Here is a 17,514-nt window from a genome sequence, read left to right as displayed (position 1 = left end):
CCAGTGTGGTTGTCATATAAGATAAATATTACGTATCCTCAGAACAAACAATTCCATGGTGTCAAAAAATCCCACTTAGAAGATGGACTGCCCAAAATTTACAAAGATAAAGAATAGTATTTGAGATACAAAGAAATTGAAAGGCATCTGTGTATTGCTGCCCCCTTATTGACAAAACCTAAACTGCAGAGTTCAATTTGAAGATTAATCTAATCATTTATATGTATTTATAATAAAAAGAAACATTGTTTAACTATCAATTAAACAATCTAGAAGATTATTTTATTAACTTCACTAATGTTATTAATTTCTTCATATAAAAGAAAAAGATTAGTCAAAGTGCTCAAAAAATCGTACAAAATTAAATGACTTAGACGTCAATAAACACGTACGCTCTCCCAGACAAACATGCGCGCACACACACACACACACACACACGCACATTAATGATCCAATCTTTCTAAATGCCAAGTACTAGTAATCCTTGGCTGGAGAGAAATCAAAGAGAAGAAAAGGTTGCCGTTAAACAGTCACAAGCTCTTCAGCACCAGATGCCTTTCATTCACACTCTTTTACTCTCCATCCTTCTTTTCTTCCTCTGCGTTCATCTCTCCAGCTGCGGAGAGAAACACTGTGGGGCCGGCAAAAATCCCTGGGACGAGTCGTCTGGTCACGGACGGCAGAGCCCTATCGGACGGCCCTATTCTCCCCGCCACTTTCCTGACAAACATTTGCTCTGAGGCTTAAGCGTAGCCCCAAACTCGGGTTTGGGAATGCCAATCAGAGGAGGAGAGCAGGGTCCGGGGCCGAATAGTGGAAGGGTACGTTCCCTGGGAGCCTGGAGGCAGAGCGAGAGCCTTTGGCAAAGACAAACAACGGGACAGCACTGAGGGACTCTCTTCTCTCGCTCTCTTTTGCTGCTCCTATTGATATGCACATGCAGAAAAGCATCGGCTGGTCTTCAGCAAAGACAAAAGATGAGCAGAAAAAGAAAGGCTGGAGAGGAGTCCTCTCCATATGTGGCTGCGAGGGGGTGAATGGGGAAAAGAAGAGAGAGGGGAGATTGTGAGAGCTCTCTGTTGCTGTTTTGTTGCATTTTCACACAGGCCTTCAGTTTTAGGGCCACAACTGTAAAACAAAAACTTCTCACTTGTTAGTAACTTTTTCTCAACGAGACGTTTGTGAAGAAACGCAGTGGATCCCGCTGAGCTTTTGTTTCTCGTTCACATGTTTATTTTCTGGCGTTTTCGGGCACAAAAGCAAGTGCTTGGACACGTTAGATAAAAATGTTCCCATCCCAAAAGAGGGAAAATCTTCCTGTGGAGCCAAAGTAACTAATGAACTCTCCAGCTAACTAAACCAACTCCGAGAGAGAGACATGCAACCAATAAGGTGTTCTCTTACAAAAACAGTTTGTATCGCACGCAATTTGTTTCTCCTTAGAAAACAAATCTTCTGCCTCTCCCCCTCGTTCTCCATCTTAGGAAGAAAGAAACAGAATGCCCGAGGATCAAGCCAGTCGGGGCCACAGCGGCCCCGTTTGATTCAGCTTTGTCCAGTCACTTGCTCCCCTACCAAGCCAACAGCTTCGCTTCCTGCTTCTCTTTTCTCTATCCTGCGGGCTCTACTCTCCAGTTGTTGTAATCCCGGCAGAAACACTTAAGGTTCACAGTAGGTGCTCATCAAAACCATCTGCTGAGGGAAAGAGAGCGCTCACCCATCTCACTTTAATCTCTTCAATTAGCACCATTACAAACCTGTCAAGTAGTCTGATTACTGTAATGGTGACCAGCGCCATCAAGGCGGCAGTTTCGCCGGGAAAGGGATTCTGGGATTGTGTGGACAAAGCTGAGGTAGAGAAAATCAGTTCTTTAGTTAAAATAAAAAAAAAAGAACTAATTCTGACTTAAAAGTATATAGAGTATGAAACGTATAAAGGAAGAGCTTGGTACTTGGTACTAAAAATGGTACTTTTCCTTTAAGGAAGAACGTTCTGACCCAACAGTTTCTTACAAAATTCCTTGTGCTTCTCACAATTGATATTTACAAATAAATGGAATTTCAAAATGGAACCTTTGATGCACCAAGCTTATCAGACTTCCAAAAGAGGAAAAAAAATCTTAAATATATTATCTAAATCTTAATATCTTAAGTGCTTCTTGAGTAAGATTTTTAGTTTTTTGTTGTTGTTAATAATGAAGACTATTCCGTAGTAAAAATAAGTCTTAATATCTTCTGCAGTGTTGGCGTTTAAGTAAACTGATCTTGTTTCAGAGATTTGTAGAAAAATTAAGTAGAAAAATAAGACAAAATCTTTTTAAAAATAATGATAATTTCCCAGAAAACAAGTCTTAATATCTTATATATTGTTGCGGTAACACTTTATTTTAAGGTGTCCTTGTTACATGTTACATGCATAATTACATGCAAGTAACCCAAAGCCAAACCCTAATCCTAACCATAACCATATAGTAAGTACATGTAGTTAATTAATATTACCCTGCACTCAAATGTATAATTACACTGTAACAAGGCCACCTTAAAATAAAGTGTAACCATTGTTGCTTCTTAAACTGATTTTGTTTCAAGGATTTTATTTAATTTTAAATGGAAAATAAGACAAAACCTTGTTAAGAATAAGAGTTTTTGTAGTGCAGATTTAAAGTAAGAATCTGCACAAGTTAAACAAGTTGCCTCAAGTTTAAAAAAAAAAAAGACCATCACAGATGTCTGTTTCTTCAAAACGGCACTGCACTGGCCCAACATGACTCCCCCAGCACTAAGGGAGGGGTTCAAGTGGCGCTGTCAGTCCACAGGGAGCTTGTTACACTTGACGTGGTGCGTGCTACCTGCTGTGAATAATTAATGGAGCCATTTCCAGAAAGCTGTGTGTAGGTTACTGGGGCAGGCCGAGGAGAATGCGAGGGACTCAGGGAGGGGTCGGTGTGTGTACAGAATGGAGAGTTTGGGTTTTGTGTCCCATACAAACCAACCTTAAATACAACACAGTGTAGTTAAAAGGAGAGTGATGAAAAGAATGGCATCACACAGGTCTGATGGGAGAGGGAAAGGAGCTGATGAGCCACAGGGGGGTTTATGCTGCTCAATACTGAGTTCTGATTATTGCAGACAATGTGATGAGCAGAACGACGCACAGCAGTCAACAGTCTTCTAGAATATTTACTCACCTGCTGCAAAATATAATGTTATTATTATATAATGTAATATAATTAAATATAATGTTCATGTACTACCTCAAGATTTCAGAGACTTCCATTTCACAGAACAGGGGAGAGTGGGAAATTTAGCTGTAATAATTTTTACTCAAGTTGTACAATAGTCAACGAGAAATAAGAGGGAAGAAAAAAAAAAAAAAGTAAAAAAAAAAATATTTATATTTCAGAATGTCTGCTATTACTGGAAATTAGAAGAAAACATAAAATATCCCAAATAGAAATCTGTATCAAGAGGTATAATAAAGGGGAAATGTGTCAATGATTTACATTTAAAAATAAAATAAAAAAATACTGTACTAAATATACTACTAATGTTCCAAAGTCTTATTGTGCGGCATGCTAAATAAAAAGTTTAATATCTGAATTTTGCACTAAATGTACAATATGTTTTTGTAGACATAAATAAAATTAGTTTTGAATGAATTACCATGCAGAACATTTGCCTCGAAACGCAAAACAATGTGAATCTCTTACATTACAGGAAACTGTATATCATGGGCCCATTCTAAATGTATTGGTCACATGAACACACAGTTGTGATATTTTGAGGCAGTCCTGAAGTTAGCAGTTCCATGGGCATTCTGGAAAGGAAGAAATTTGACTAGGAGATAATTAGCTTTGGCTCAACAGGCCTTAATCATCGGTACCATCTCCAGCACAATGAGGACTATTATTTTAACATGTAATAATTACATTGTCGCCGAGAACACAGGCAGAAACACAGTGGAGAGACAGACAGACAGCAGGTGTAGACAGACAGACAGAGGGGCTAGGTGACAGACAGGTGTGCGGTTGTCTCACCTCCTGGATGGTTTTGCTGGCGGGGAAGTTGAGGCTGTAATCTCTCTGTGCTTCACGGTGGCTAATGACAAGCAGGTAGTTCTGATTCGACAACCCTTGCTGGGCACTGCTAAACGGCAGGAAGGGCAGAAGGGGGGAAAAAAGAGAGAGAGAGGAGCATTAGAGTTCAGCGGTAGACGAGTCAAGGCTCGTCTACGTCTCCCCAGGGTCTCTGGGCTCCAACAAGCCTGTGCCACCCCACTTCTCTGCTTGGGTAGCGGGAGGCCAGGGCAGAGCCAAGGGCCACAGCATGGGCGCACACCAGCACCAAGGCCATCTGGAGGTATCGATTGGGGCTAAGAGGTGTAAACGTCACACAAAAGGACAAGAGGGCTTGTGCCGCTCGTCCGCTCCGCCGTCACACTGACCTCAGAGCGGGTTTGAGATTCATGGGAGCCTTGGTGCTGAGCTGTAGGAGAGAAGGCCTCATCTGATGACAAACGATGGGGGTTAAGTAGCGCTTTGAGCAAATGCTCCGTCTGTGTGTGTGAATATGAATCAACAGCTTAGAGGCGAGCCTGCCGGCTAATCAGGGTTCGAATGAAAGCAGTCAGGAAGAGGAGAGTCTGGGAATTAATATGTAACGCACACATTAATTATGCAACCAGCGCCTTAATCTGAGGAGCTTTGGACAAGCTTATGTTAACAGAGGACCAAATTTACTGTAATGGCAGCTTATTTACATTGACTAAAACTGCGAAATCAATATGTAAATGTAATGTTTGTTGTAGCTAGCGATGAAGATTGAAACGGTGGCCTAGGAGAGGAGGATGCATATGCGATTCTGTGGAGAGTGGAAAAACACAGAGCCATGAATACAAGTTGTAAAAAGGGGGGGGTTAATTGGGGTATCAAGACTCTCACCAAATAAGAACGATTTGGAGACATTTTGCATTCTGATACAATATATTTGCATTGACTAATGCGCATAAGGTATGGGTAAAAAAATATTGATTTAAAGATTAATAACAATCTAATATTGATTCTTAAAATCCCTCAAAATCAAAACCTTGTTTGATATATTGCCAACCAATGTTTATTATCTGCTATATACTACTAGCTATATAAAAACAGCTCATTTAGTACTGTTCGCATAATATACTTCACATAAAAGCAAAATACATATTGTAACCGTACTATTTCTAACTTAAGTGATATTGAATCAAGTGAGAATCAGAATTGTGAACTTGCAGATCACAAATGAATTGAATAGAGAAATCAGTTTCAAAATGATCCCTCTTCAAAAGTAGAATTGTACATTTTTAAAAAGTGTTTAAATTATTACAATTATACTAAATGTAAAAACACAAAAATCTCAGATAGATTCCTGTAAAACAATACATTTTATATAAATGGTTTATATAGTCATATAAAAGATAATCTTACACAAAATTAATTTTTATATAAAAACACGCACATACACAAACACACTATTGTTCAAAAAAATACAGTAAACACTACTATTATGAAATATTACAATTTAAATGTTTTCTATTTTAATATATTTTAAAATGTTAATGTTTAGTATTATGCTTACTATTTTTGTGGGAACCAGGATAAATTAAAATTTAGGATTCTTTGAATATAAAGTTGAAAAGCATTTCTTGGAAACACAAATATTAACATTATAAATGTCTTAAATGTCATTTTCGATTAATTTAATGTGCCCTCACTGAATAAAAGAATACAAATAATTTGCTTTCAAAACAAGAAAAACCATCTGACTGACCCCAAAATTTTGAACGATGTGTGTGTTTGTTTGTGTGTATATATATATATATATATATATATATATATATATATATATATATATATATATATATATATATATTTCAAAAAGCAAAATGCATTGTTATATAAAAAGAATATAAATTTATTCGGAACTCTGGGTTTGTCCCACTTAAGATGGTGTTATGAAACTGTGGGTTAAAAAGTAAACTGCAAAGTAGAACTTTTCTCTCTAAGGAGTTAAAACTATGTGAAATTTCCTCTCACAACAGATCTACAGCATAAGGTTCATCTGTAGGAGCTTAACCAGGTTCAGCCCTCTGTGGTCCCAACAGCACCTGGAGCTGACCCCCCCCAAACTCACCCTAAAAGCTTCTCCACACCATCGGAGGCACTGGAAATAGAATGTCTCTGGCTGCTATAGACAAAAAATAAACCACTGTGTAAATGAAGAGCAGGTTGGTTTCGTTCAGTGATAAGTCTGCCGTCTCAGAAACCTGCAAGACTGAGACTTTATTAAAGTCCTACCATCTCGTTCCTCTCATTCCGCAGTACCAACCTCTTGCTCTAATTTCTCATACGCACACTCATAGGGTGACCTATACCAACACCCCAAAACCACAAACATACCCTTTCCTTCTTTCTTTTAAAATTTTATTTTAGCATCCGCCACTTACTCAAAATGTTTTTTCTGCACCGCCTGTTTTGCTTTGACAAGTCTAAGTACTAATTGCTGTAGTTTAAACTGTTTTTCCTTTCTGCCAAAACCAGCAGATTCCTCGGGCCCCCAAGTCTCACAGGAGATCAGACGCAGAAAATGAGATAAATACCAAATGCGCACTGACTCATTTGCTCATTTGTATTTGAAATAGCAGAAGTTCAAATTAAAATAACCTTAAACACACACATCTCCTGGAAGCAACAGAAATAGATGATTCGTTTTAAATTATTCATAAAGTTCCATTATTTATGCTGGAGATTAGGGGTTTGGATACCTCCACGAGAGGGAGAGCAAGCGAGATGAGCTTGGCTCATCACTGGATTTCTGTAACTACCTTGGATGGAGTGTCTGTCTTGAAAGCTCCAAAGCCTGTGCCGTATTTGCATTCAAAACAGAGGGAAGAAAATGAGGCAGGCGGCGCAGTGTGAAGACGGGTTTGATTAATATGTTTGGATATGGTGTGCTGAGGTATGCTTTGCAGTAATTGCCTACAGTGGCTTTTATTTGTTGAGTACTGTCCCATTGTTCACAGCCTGCATCCTGAGACTTCACACTTTAATTTAAATTAAAAACAAGCTGATAAAGAACTTTATGGTTTTTTTATTTTTTTAAGGAGCCTCTTATGCTCACCAAGGCTGCATTTCTTTGATCAAAAATACAGTAAAAAAAACTTATTATTGTGAAATATTATTACAATTAATATACATGTATTCCTGTGATGGAAAAGTTGAATTTTCATCAGCTATTACTGCAGTCTTCAGTGTCACATGATCCTTCAGAAATCATTCTAATATTCAGAGTTGCTGCTTAAGAAACAGTTATCATTTTTTATAAATTTTAAAAACACTTGTGGAAAAGTTATTCTTTGAAAAAAAGTTAAAAAGAAGAGCATTTATTTGAAATTAAATCATATGTAATATTATAAATGTTTTTACTGTCATTTTGATCAATTCAATGTGTCCTTGCTGAACAAAAGTATTAATTTCTTTAAAAAAAACTGACCCTTACTGACCCCAAACTCTGCAAGGCATATGCGTGGGTTTTTTTGTTTTTTTTTTCAATTAGAACCAGAGCATCAGTCTTGTAAATGGTGACTGGGTTATTCCTGTTTTGCAGCACCATTTGAACTTTGTAAAACGTAAAAGAAAATAATAATAATAATAATTTAGGAAATCATTTCTATAAAAGGATATACAAGACCTTCATATTTAAGCTTATATTGTTATCGTACAACCCGACGCCGTCCACTCTGATGAAAGCAACGTTTAAATGAATATGTAAATATGTGCTGTGTGCTTTCCTCTCAGTAACATAATAAACACAACAAAAATACTTTAATCAAGTTTACCTGGATTATTTAAACATTGCATAATAAGCAAATGAGAGCTTAAAACTTTGTTTTACTTTATGGCGTATTGTAATTTTTCTAATTACCTTAACTTGGGAATAAAAACACCTAACAAAAAAGAAAAAAAATTAAATCAATGAACAATTAAATAAATTATTCCCATAAATCAAGACTTTTTCATTTTTCTTTCTCCCAGGCAATCCTTACCAACCTCTTGCTGTATTTATACTGTAAAACAATCATACCAATAAAGTACCTTTTAATAATAGAGTGAAATTAAATTTATTTCATATTGGCCATTTTGTTCGCTACTTTGTAATTTTGTAATTACAAAAAGCCAACTAATATAATTTCCATATGTAAAAATTGAATCAAACATTTGATCCAATAAATTAGGACATGCATGACGGGGACAAGAAAAAGTACTGCATAACAGAAGTGACCCAGTTATCATTTCACAGTTTCTTTCTATTAATTTGCTAAATCACACAGAAACACTGACGTTCTGCTCAAGCCAGGTTCAAAATAAGTGTAAGTAAAGATGCCTGAGCAGATGAGAAAACAGCATCTGAACTGCCCCTGAGAGATACAACCAAAGAACAGCAGTACAGAAGGAGCGAAGTCTGCTGAGGAACACTTCACTCTCTCCCGTCTCTCTGTGACAGTTATTTATAAAGGCAGTTAACAGCTTGTCTGCTCGCCCTCCTGGAAGCCCTCTTCTCACTGCACCAGGAGAGGACAATCACGGGCAACAATGGGGTCACACCTAACTAACACCGGCCCTCTCTTCTCCTCCCTCATTTCAACTCCTCTAAAATAGTTTCTGGGAAATAATTAGAGCCTGCCACTGATGATGAACTCTAGTAGGTGCTGGATATTAGATATTGTGCCATTTAGAGACAGAGGTGACAAGGTCTCTGTGGCACGTCACCTGCCCGATAGGAAAAAACGAGACGAGTGAGAGCAGCTGTCAGGATCACAGTAATATATGTGACCTCGACGGATCCGTTAAACCCGTGACCAGCAATGTGGTCCACAATAGTATGCAGTACGTCACAGTAATGTGTGTTTTTGTTGCAATCTAAAAAAAATGAAAGCTAAGAAAAAAAGACACACACAAAATGCCTCTGGACCATGTGAAATGCAGGCGTTTGAAAAGGTGCCAAATAACAGGAGGGAAAAAAATGAAGTGCCGATGTGCTTTGGAGGGTACTGTTATCACAATGTTAGTTTACAGCCCATTTAGTACTTTTCTCAGAATGTTTTCGCACTCTAGAGTACAGTGTCCACACAAGCTGACAGAGATTCCAGTTTATACCCAGTCGTTCGACAGCATCGCCATCACCTCCCGCCGGGGCTTACAGCAGTGCTAATCAACACATAATTACACACACAAACACATGCACATCAATATAACACACACACGAAGCCCTTTCTAATTGAAGTTACTTTCATTTATTACTTTGAACCGCACTGCTCTGACCACAATGTCAACACCTTGCTTATTTAAATAAAGACACAGGGCGATAATCAGCTATATATTTCTTCAGTTCTTTTTTTAATATAATGTATATCGAGTCACAGCATCTCTAAATCCACGTGTTACTAAATTCCTAAACTGTTTATCAGACCCAATAAGTCTCTTATTTGATCACAAATACAGTAAAAACAGTAATGTTATTACTGCAATTTAAAATAACTATTATATTTTTGAATGTCACTTATTCCTGTGATGGCAAAGCTGAAAAGAAACATGTCACCAGCCATTACTCCAGTTTTCTGTGTCACATGATCCTTCAGAAATCATTCACTAATATGCTGATTTGGTACTCAAGAAACATTTCTTATTATCCATGTTGAAAACAATTATTCTGCTTAATATATTTCGTGGAAACCGATGTTTTTTCAGGATTCTTTGATGAACAGAAAGTTCAAAAGATTATTTATTTTACTTATCGTTATATAAAGGTCATTTATTTGAGAAGTAAATCTATAATAACATTATAAATGTTTTGACTATTACTTTTATTCACTACTGATCTCAAACCTTTGAAAAGTTTTGTAAATATAAATTAAATAAAAACAAATAAATGAAAATAGGGAAGCTCTTCAATTGAATAAAATGCCTTGAATCAAAATGCTGATCTAGTGTCTCTTTCTAAAATGCGGTCATGCAACGCCACCTAGCGGTAATTGTGGGAATTCTCTTAAACGCAAAGGATCAAGGTTTGTCTGGTTAACCAGGTCCAGTCAACCCCTGCTGGTAGATGTGTTAACTACAACATTTTGTTGCCAAAAAGCATCCTTCTCTATTGACTGCAATTCACAAGTTGCTGTGTATAATGACACATTATATTAAACACATTATAGAAATGCTAATGCAATTTGATGCCATCAACCTCATTTAAACAGGTTTTTGAAGTACTGAGAACACAAATGTATAATGCCCATATTTTTGAAAGTTTCACACAAATATACGGTCAGCTTTTAGACGGTGAGATGAATCTGGATTTTGAGACCCCTAAAAAAATAAACTTCAGGCTTTATATATAAGATATATTTGTATAATGAGATGGGCCACTCATATATAAATGTGACCCTGGACCACAAAACCAGTCTTAAGTTGCTGGGGTATATTTGCAGTAATAGCCAAAAATACATTGCATGGGTCAAAATTATCGATTTTTCTTTTATGCCAAAAATCATTAGCATATTAAGTAAAGATCATGTTCCATGAAGATATTTTGTACATTTCTTAACGTAAATGTATCAAAACTTAATTTTTGATTAATAATATGCATTGCTAAGAACTTCATTTGGACAACTTTAAAGGCGATTTTCTCAATATTTAGATTTTTTTGCACCCTCAGATTCCAGATATTCAAATAGTTGTATCTCAGCCAAATATTGCCCGATCCTTACAAACCATACATCAAATGGAAAGCTTATTTATTCAGCTTTGATGTTTCATGTGATGCATAAATCTCAATTTCGAAAAATTGACACTTAAGACTGGTTTTGTCATCCAGGGTCACAAATGGCAACTGCAGGAATGGATGTCCAACCTTTTAGTTAGAAGAGCTAGTGTCAAGCCTGTTTGATCATTTTTGTATACTCCAGAAAGTGCACGTACATTACTTGTTTTTAGCATTGCTTTAGCAACACAGTTTGAGCTAAAGAATCAAATAAACGCAATGTACTTGTATGCCTAAAGTCAATGCAGAAAATAGATGCTCAGGGCATTGCAAAAACATACCTGCTCTGGCTGGTGCTGGCTGAAGGGGCAATATCAGGGGTGAGCACATACAAACTGTTGTTCTTGGGCAGATGTAAACTCCGCAGAACAGTCTGAGAGAAAGTGAAGAAAAAAAAAAGAAAACCATAAAACAGATCATAAATACTTTCAAAGTTGCCATTTTCGAAGTACAACAAAAACTACAAAGAGCAATTTAATGAAAACAAACAAACAAAAAAACACTAAAATAATTTCACCAATAATAATAAAACAGATATTTTTAGATTCAACCCCACCCCTCAAAATGGCAGTTATTTATTTGAATATTTTAAACAAATGTATAAGTTTTACATTAAAAAAAAAAATAATTAATGCACCATTAATGCATTAAAAAAATGAATGCAGTATTAATCTGAATATCAGCAGCATGTGTTCTATAGTGTCATTCTTACACTGTCAGATACGTCTCCACTCTTCCAGCCTTTTAACTGCATTTTAGAGACAGGCACCTGTAGCTCAGTCTCTAAAATAGATTTAATATCTCCTGCAGAGAGAAAGAAATAAGAACAGGTTATAAAATTTTCATGGCAGTTCAGTACGTTACCACTAGAGGACAGCATGCATCTAGTCTTGTTTTGTTAAGTTTTAGTGAAGTGCTTCTTATCTTTAGCCAGTTCAGGAGCCAAGCTGCTAAATTTGCCAAAAAAAAAATTATACATAAACACATTTCACTTGTCAAACCTGCTAGTATATGTGTACTAGTAAATGTATGCGTGTACTGCAGACAAGCATTCACCAGAACAATGGTTCTTAAAGTGTTTGATATTTTTCCTCATTTCTAAATCTAGGTTAGTTAATTATCCTAACTACTGGTTTGAGAGCATAATGATCTTCTAAAATGCATTTATACTGAAATGCATAACAAATGTCAAGCTTCAGACAGAAACCAGATGAAACCATGCTTGTGTGTTAAAGACGTGTCACCCACAAAACAACCTCTGCAGGATACATATCCACAACACATTACATAATTACACTAACTGTAAGATAAAAAAAAAGACCCAAACAAAAGCAACATAATATATTGTAAAATTTTAAATAAAAAAAATACCATTCATTCATATGATTAATAAATGCACACATTCATATTTAATAACAATATTCAGTTATATAAATGGATTAAAATACATTTATTTAATTATTTAAAATGCATTTATTTATTTAAAGTATATTAAAAAAAACAATAACACTGTTTGTTTAACACACCAATGAGTCGACTATTATACCAACACCAAAAAGGAACAGCAGCGATTTTCTTCCTTTTTCACTGCATTTGTGTGGCTTGCTGAGTGCCACACACCCTGCAGCTCACATCTCTTCCTGTTGACTTCGCTTGACATAAGATTCAACTTTCATTCACAGAAATACAGTCACATAAACAGTATGTGGTTCAGTTCAGTGGCTTGTGTCATACCAAGAATCAAAGCTCAGTAACTACATCTACCAAGAAAATGCTCCAATCATTTCTGAGAAAACTTTTTAGAACAGGTTAATTATTGCAGATGACATGCTAATTATTGCCTATTTGACAAAAGCCCAATCTAAATGGAGAAAGCTGTCAGCATTGTGGGTAACAAGCACATGAATTCTGCTACCAGATGCTCAGTATGACGTGTACTTCTAAGAAAGGACAGTGCTAATCATGTGTGCTACCTTTGCAAGAGTAGCACTGACATGCAGACTTTTTTTGGATGTGGGCCAGTAAGCTGTCAACTACAAAAAGACTGAACGATTAAACGATCATGTATATCGTGTTAATGTATCAAAACATTGTTTGCACTCACCGATTGTGCTGGCATCCTCCAGCACCACTTCTGTGGAGCGTTGTCTGTACTCCACATGGAAGTTGAGCATCCGAGACTGCCGTTCCACGATGTGCCGAGAGGGCTGGACAGGGCAGAAGGCTGGGCTGGATGAGGATGGGGGTGAGGAAGATGATGATGCTGATGCTGACGCTGATGTTGATGCTGATGCTGAAGAAGGCGGGGCTGAGGGCGCAGGTGCTGTGGCTTCTGATTGGCTGTGGGGTCCATAGGGGCCGGTCTGAGATGCTTCACTTGAGAAATTACTACACAGGACAGAGGAAAATGAGGATTAGCTCAATGTTAAAATTGCTACGAGAAGCACCTCTCCATCATAACTAAAATCTGATATATACATACATGCTGTGAAAATTAATCTGCATCCTTAATTCTTTTGATCTTTTATTTTAAAAATTCACAAAAATCTAACCTTTCATTGGATAGTAAATTTAAAATGGGGAAATATCATCATGAAATAAATGTTTTTCTCAGATACACGTTGGACACAATTATTGGCACCCATAGAAATTCTTATGAGTAAAATATCTCTGAAGTATATTCCCATTCATATTCACAATTTTGAGCACTCCAGGGTGATTGTGAACATTAAATTATCCAGCCATGGCTTCCTGTTTCACAGAAATATTAATAGGAGGGAAAACAAAGCCCAAATTCCCTTAATCATCCATCAAAATGAGAAAAACCAAAGAAAATATTTCTGATGTGCAGAAAAAGATAATTGAGCTTCACAAATTAGTGAAGTGGCTTTAAGAAAAGAGCTACAGCAGTGAAAATTCCCATTTCCACCATCAGGGCAATAATTAAGAATTTCCAATTAACATAAAATGTTAGGAAACTGCCTGGAAGAGGACGTGTGTCTATATCGTCCTAATGCACGGTGAGAAGGAGAGTTTGAGTGGCTAAAGACTCTCCAAGGACCACAGCTGAAGAATTGCAGAAAATAGTAGAGTCTCGGGGTCAGAAAACCTTTAAAAAAAATTGTCAAACAGCACCTACATCACCACATGTTGTTTGGGAGGGTTTCAAGAAAAATTCTCCTCGCTCATCCAAAAACAAACTCCAGCATATTCAGTTATCAGACACGACTGGAACTGGGACTGGCTTCTATGGTCAGATGAAAAATGAGCTTTTTAGCAGCAAACACTCAAGATGGGTTTGGTGAACACAGGGATAAAAAAATACCCCATGTGTACAATGAAATATACTGCTGTATTTTTGATGTTGTGGGCCTATATTTCTGCTGGAGGTCCTGGATATCTTGTTTAGACACATGGCATCATGGATTCTATCAAATACCAACAGATAAAAAAATCAATAAGTGGCTGACTCTGTTAGAAATCTTATAATGGGCCATGTTTGGATCTTCCAACCGTACAATAATCCAAACACAAACCTCAAAACCAACACAAAAATGGGTCACTGAGCACAAAACCAAGCTTCTGCTGGCCATTCCAGTCCTCTGGCCTGAACCCTATAGAAAATGAGTGGTGAACTGAAGAGAAGAAGCACCAACATGGAGCTGGGAATCTAAAGGGTCTGGAGTGATTCTAGATGAAGGAATGGTCTCTGATCTCTTGTCAGGTGTTCTCTGACCTCATCAGGCATTATAGGAGAAAATTTAGAGCTGTTAAACTGGCAAATGGAGGTTTCAAAAAGTACTGAATAAAAGGGTGCCGTTAATTGTGGCCAATGAGTATTAGAGAAAAAAAATTATTTCATGATGATATTTCCCCCCATTTTAAATTCTTATTATCCAATGAAAGGTTAGATTTTTGTGAATTTTCAAAATAAAAGATCAAAAGGATTAACAATGCCTTCTTTGATCATATTTACTAAGGGTGCCGATATTTTTGGCCATGACTGTGTGTGTGTATGTATGTGTGTGTATATATCTTGAGCATCAAATCAGCATATCAGAATGATTTTTGAAGCATGATGTGACACTGAAGACTCGAGTAATGGCTGCTGAAAATTCAGCTTTGCCAAAAGAAGAAATTACATTTTAAAATACATAATAATAACAAATGAATATGATAAATAAAAACAGTGATTTTAAATTGCAATTATATTTTACAATATTATTGGTTTTACTTTATTTTTGATCAAATAAATACAGCCTTGGGGAGCGAAAAGAAAATTCTTAAAATTAAAAAAAAAAAAAAAAACTTTCTGATATACATACATACACTTTATCTGACCACTGTAAGCAGAAATTGACTCCAACATCTAAATAGAAAACCTTTTTGATGATTTTAGAAAAGGAGACTTGGAAGGGAGAGAAACAGATAAAGTGAGGGAGGGACGAAAAGAGAGAGCGGAAAAGCTTGCACCTCCTTACACCACTCTGCATGATCCACAATGGCGGCGGTGCTGAAATCCAAACAGTATCAGACTCAATGTAAACAGGCTTTACTGGTATAATAATATGGGCAGGGCCCAACAGACGCTCGATTGTCCAACCCAGAGAAAATCACCCTTTTTTTTGCTCTGCTGAGGACACAAAACGGCTTTTTCTGGCACTTGCTCTCTCTCTCTCTCTCTGTCTTACTCTCTCTCTCTCTCTCTCAGCGGCTGATGGCTGAATTCCCCCGTGCCCCCGTGTTCCCCTGTGGCAGTAAATAATGTCTTTTCTCTGAGCGCTGGCGGGACAAAGGCTCCTCTCTTCTCCACCAGGGTCAGCACATATCGCTGTAAGAGCAGGAGCGGGGGGCCAGGCACAGCACACAATGCCTGACTTTATACCACCTTATTACAATACCAAAAGGTTAAAGACGTTAGGCTCCGGGGGCATTCAGAAACTCGTTAGACACAAAAAGGAAAACCCAAACATTGGATAAATTAAAGAAATGTCCAGAAAAAAAAAAGAAAAACACAGTCACTGCTGCAGCCTCAGTGACATCTATAGGTCAAAATAGTCACACAATTCAGTGTTTATAATAAAACAACTAGACATGATGGAAAAGAAGCACAGGCACAGTATATCATATAATAGTATAATATAATAATATGTCAAATTTGAGCAGTCTTCTTGTGACAGCTTTGTATGAGGAATCAAAATTAGAAAAGTCAAGTCAAATTTATTTGTATAGCGATTTTCACAATACACGCTGTTTCAAAGCAGTTTTACAGAAAATCATGATGTTAATGTTTAGAATATCTTCATGCCTTGTTGTATTTAGCAGATTAGTGTAATTATATAACACAGATATAGTGTATATAATATAGCAGTCGAGATATGCTATGTATTATATAACATTCTACACGAGATTACTGTATGTATGTACATATTTATATATCCAAATTTATATAAGAGCTGGGTGATAACGCTTTTCTGGGTGATTACATTTTGTAGAAAAAATAAATAAAAGAAAGACGAGAAGTCTGCCCTAGCTGTCATTCATTCATATAGGTCAGAAAGATATCAATTAACCAATTTATTGTGATTTGTGATGATTTGTGAAATGATTTGTTAACAAACCTGACTAATCTAACTTAGATCATCATCACCAATTCCAGAATTCGCTGACTCAATCCAGTCGTAGTGGTTTACAGCTTACTGGAGGGAAACATTACTACAGAATAACCACTAAAACGTTGGTCCATTTCTAATACAAAACAAAACAGAATCAATACAGAAATTTTAATGACTAAGCTTTTTAAGAATGAACTAATTTTGATTCATTTTACATGCCTGGAATTCACAATTGTAAAAATTCCACATTTACAGATTTTGGGACAAAAGAAAAGTAGTATTTAAAGGAATAGTTCACCCAGAAATTAAAATTCATTCACTCTATACATCATATTAGGGCTGGGCGATATGGCCAAAATCACGATAATTTTTTTCATATCAGTTGATATCGATAATTATCACGATAAATGTCAAATCCTTATTTCTTTCAAGTTTAAAGCCAGAATTTTGCTCCAAAGGGAAAGTTGTAGAAACCAGGCCATTAATTTTCCTTAACAACATAAATATCTAACTAGAAAATGTAATAGTTGCTGCATGTTCTAATGAGTGATATTGTTTCAAATCAAGAAACAGGTTTGGGATGCCTGATAATAATTAATAATAATAATAATAATTAATAATAATAATAATAATAATAATATCACTTTTTTGTCTCTTGGAAATGCACATTTGATTAGGGGTGGGCGGATCGATCCTAATATCGATAATTACTTATATATTAGTACAATATTACTTTCTTAATGCATTAGGCTACGTTAAGTTTTTTTTTTTTTTCTTTATAACTCTTTTCTATGGGAGGAAAATGCTTAACACGAAACTTTATGCATTGCTTTCATATTCTGGGCTCCTCTGCTTGCCAATTCCTTTCAGAAAGGCAAATAATATCCACATAGCTTTAAGGTGAATGTAATATTTTAGTCATATCAACATAAGTTATTGTTAATTTTCAAAGTATAATTGGTCATTTAAATGTATGTTATTAAAAAGGAAAAAGTATCGGTATCGGTATCAGTATTGGCGATACTTGCCCTGTATTTACTTGGTATCGGAT

The 17,514-nt window shown here is 36.4% G+C and overlaps 1 protein-coding gene across 2 annotated transcripts in view; it reads right to left on the bottom strand.

The window, feature by feature from the left end:
- faf1 (Fas (TNFRSF6) associated factor 1) overlaps positions 1-17,514 on the bottom strand; it is a 72,810-nt gene that overhangs the window by 45,612 nt on the left and 9,684 nt on the right. The window contains exons 4-7 of one of the 2 annotated variants that reach the window (XM_058784800.1): positions 12,953-13,236; positions 11,561-11,652; positions 11,130-11,221; positions 4,038-4,146 (exon numbers count right to left, since the gene is read on the bottom strand). In XM_058784800.1, coding sequence (XP_058640783.1) covers positions 4,038-4,146; positions 11,130-11,221; positions 11,561-11,652; positions 12,953-13,236 — 577 coding nt within the window. The remainder of the gene's footprint in view (positions 1-4,037; positions 4,147-11,129; positions 11,222-11,560; positions 11,653-12,952; positions 13,237-17,514) is intronic. The other variant, XM_058784801.1, reaches the window with a different exon arrangement.

The sequence above is a fragment of the Onychostoma macrolepis genome, chromosome 08 (genome assembly GCF_012432095.1).
Source record: "Onychostoma macrolepis isolate SWU-2019 chromosome 08, ASM1243209v1, whole genome shotgun sequence".
NCBI lineage: Eukaryota > Metazoa > Chordata > Actinopteri > Cypriniformes > Cyprinidae > Onychostoma > Onychostoma macrolepis.
Note: the sequence above shows the minus strand (reverse complement) of the source record. Positions and strands in the feature narration are given on the sequence as shown.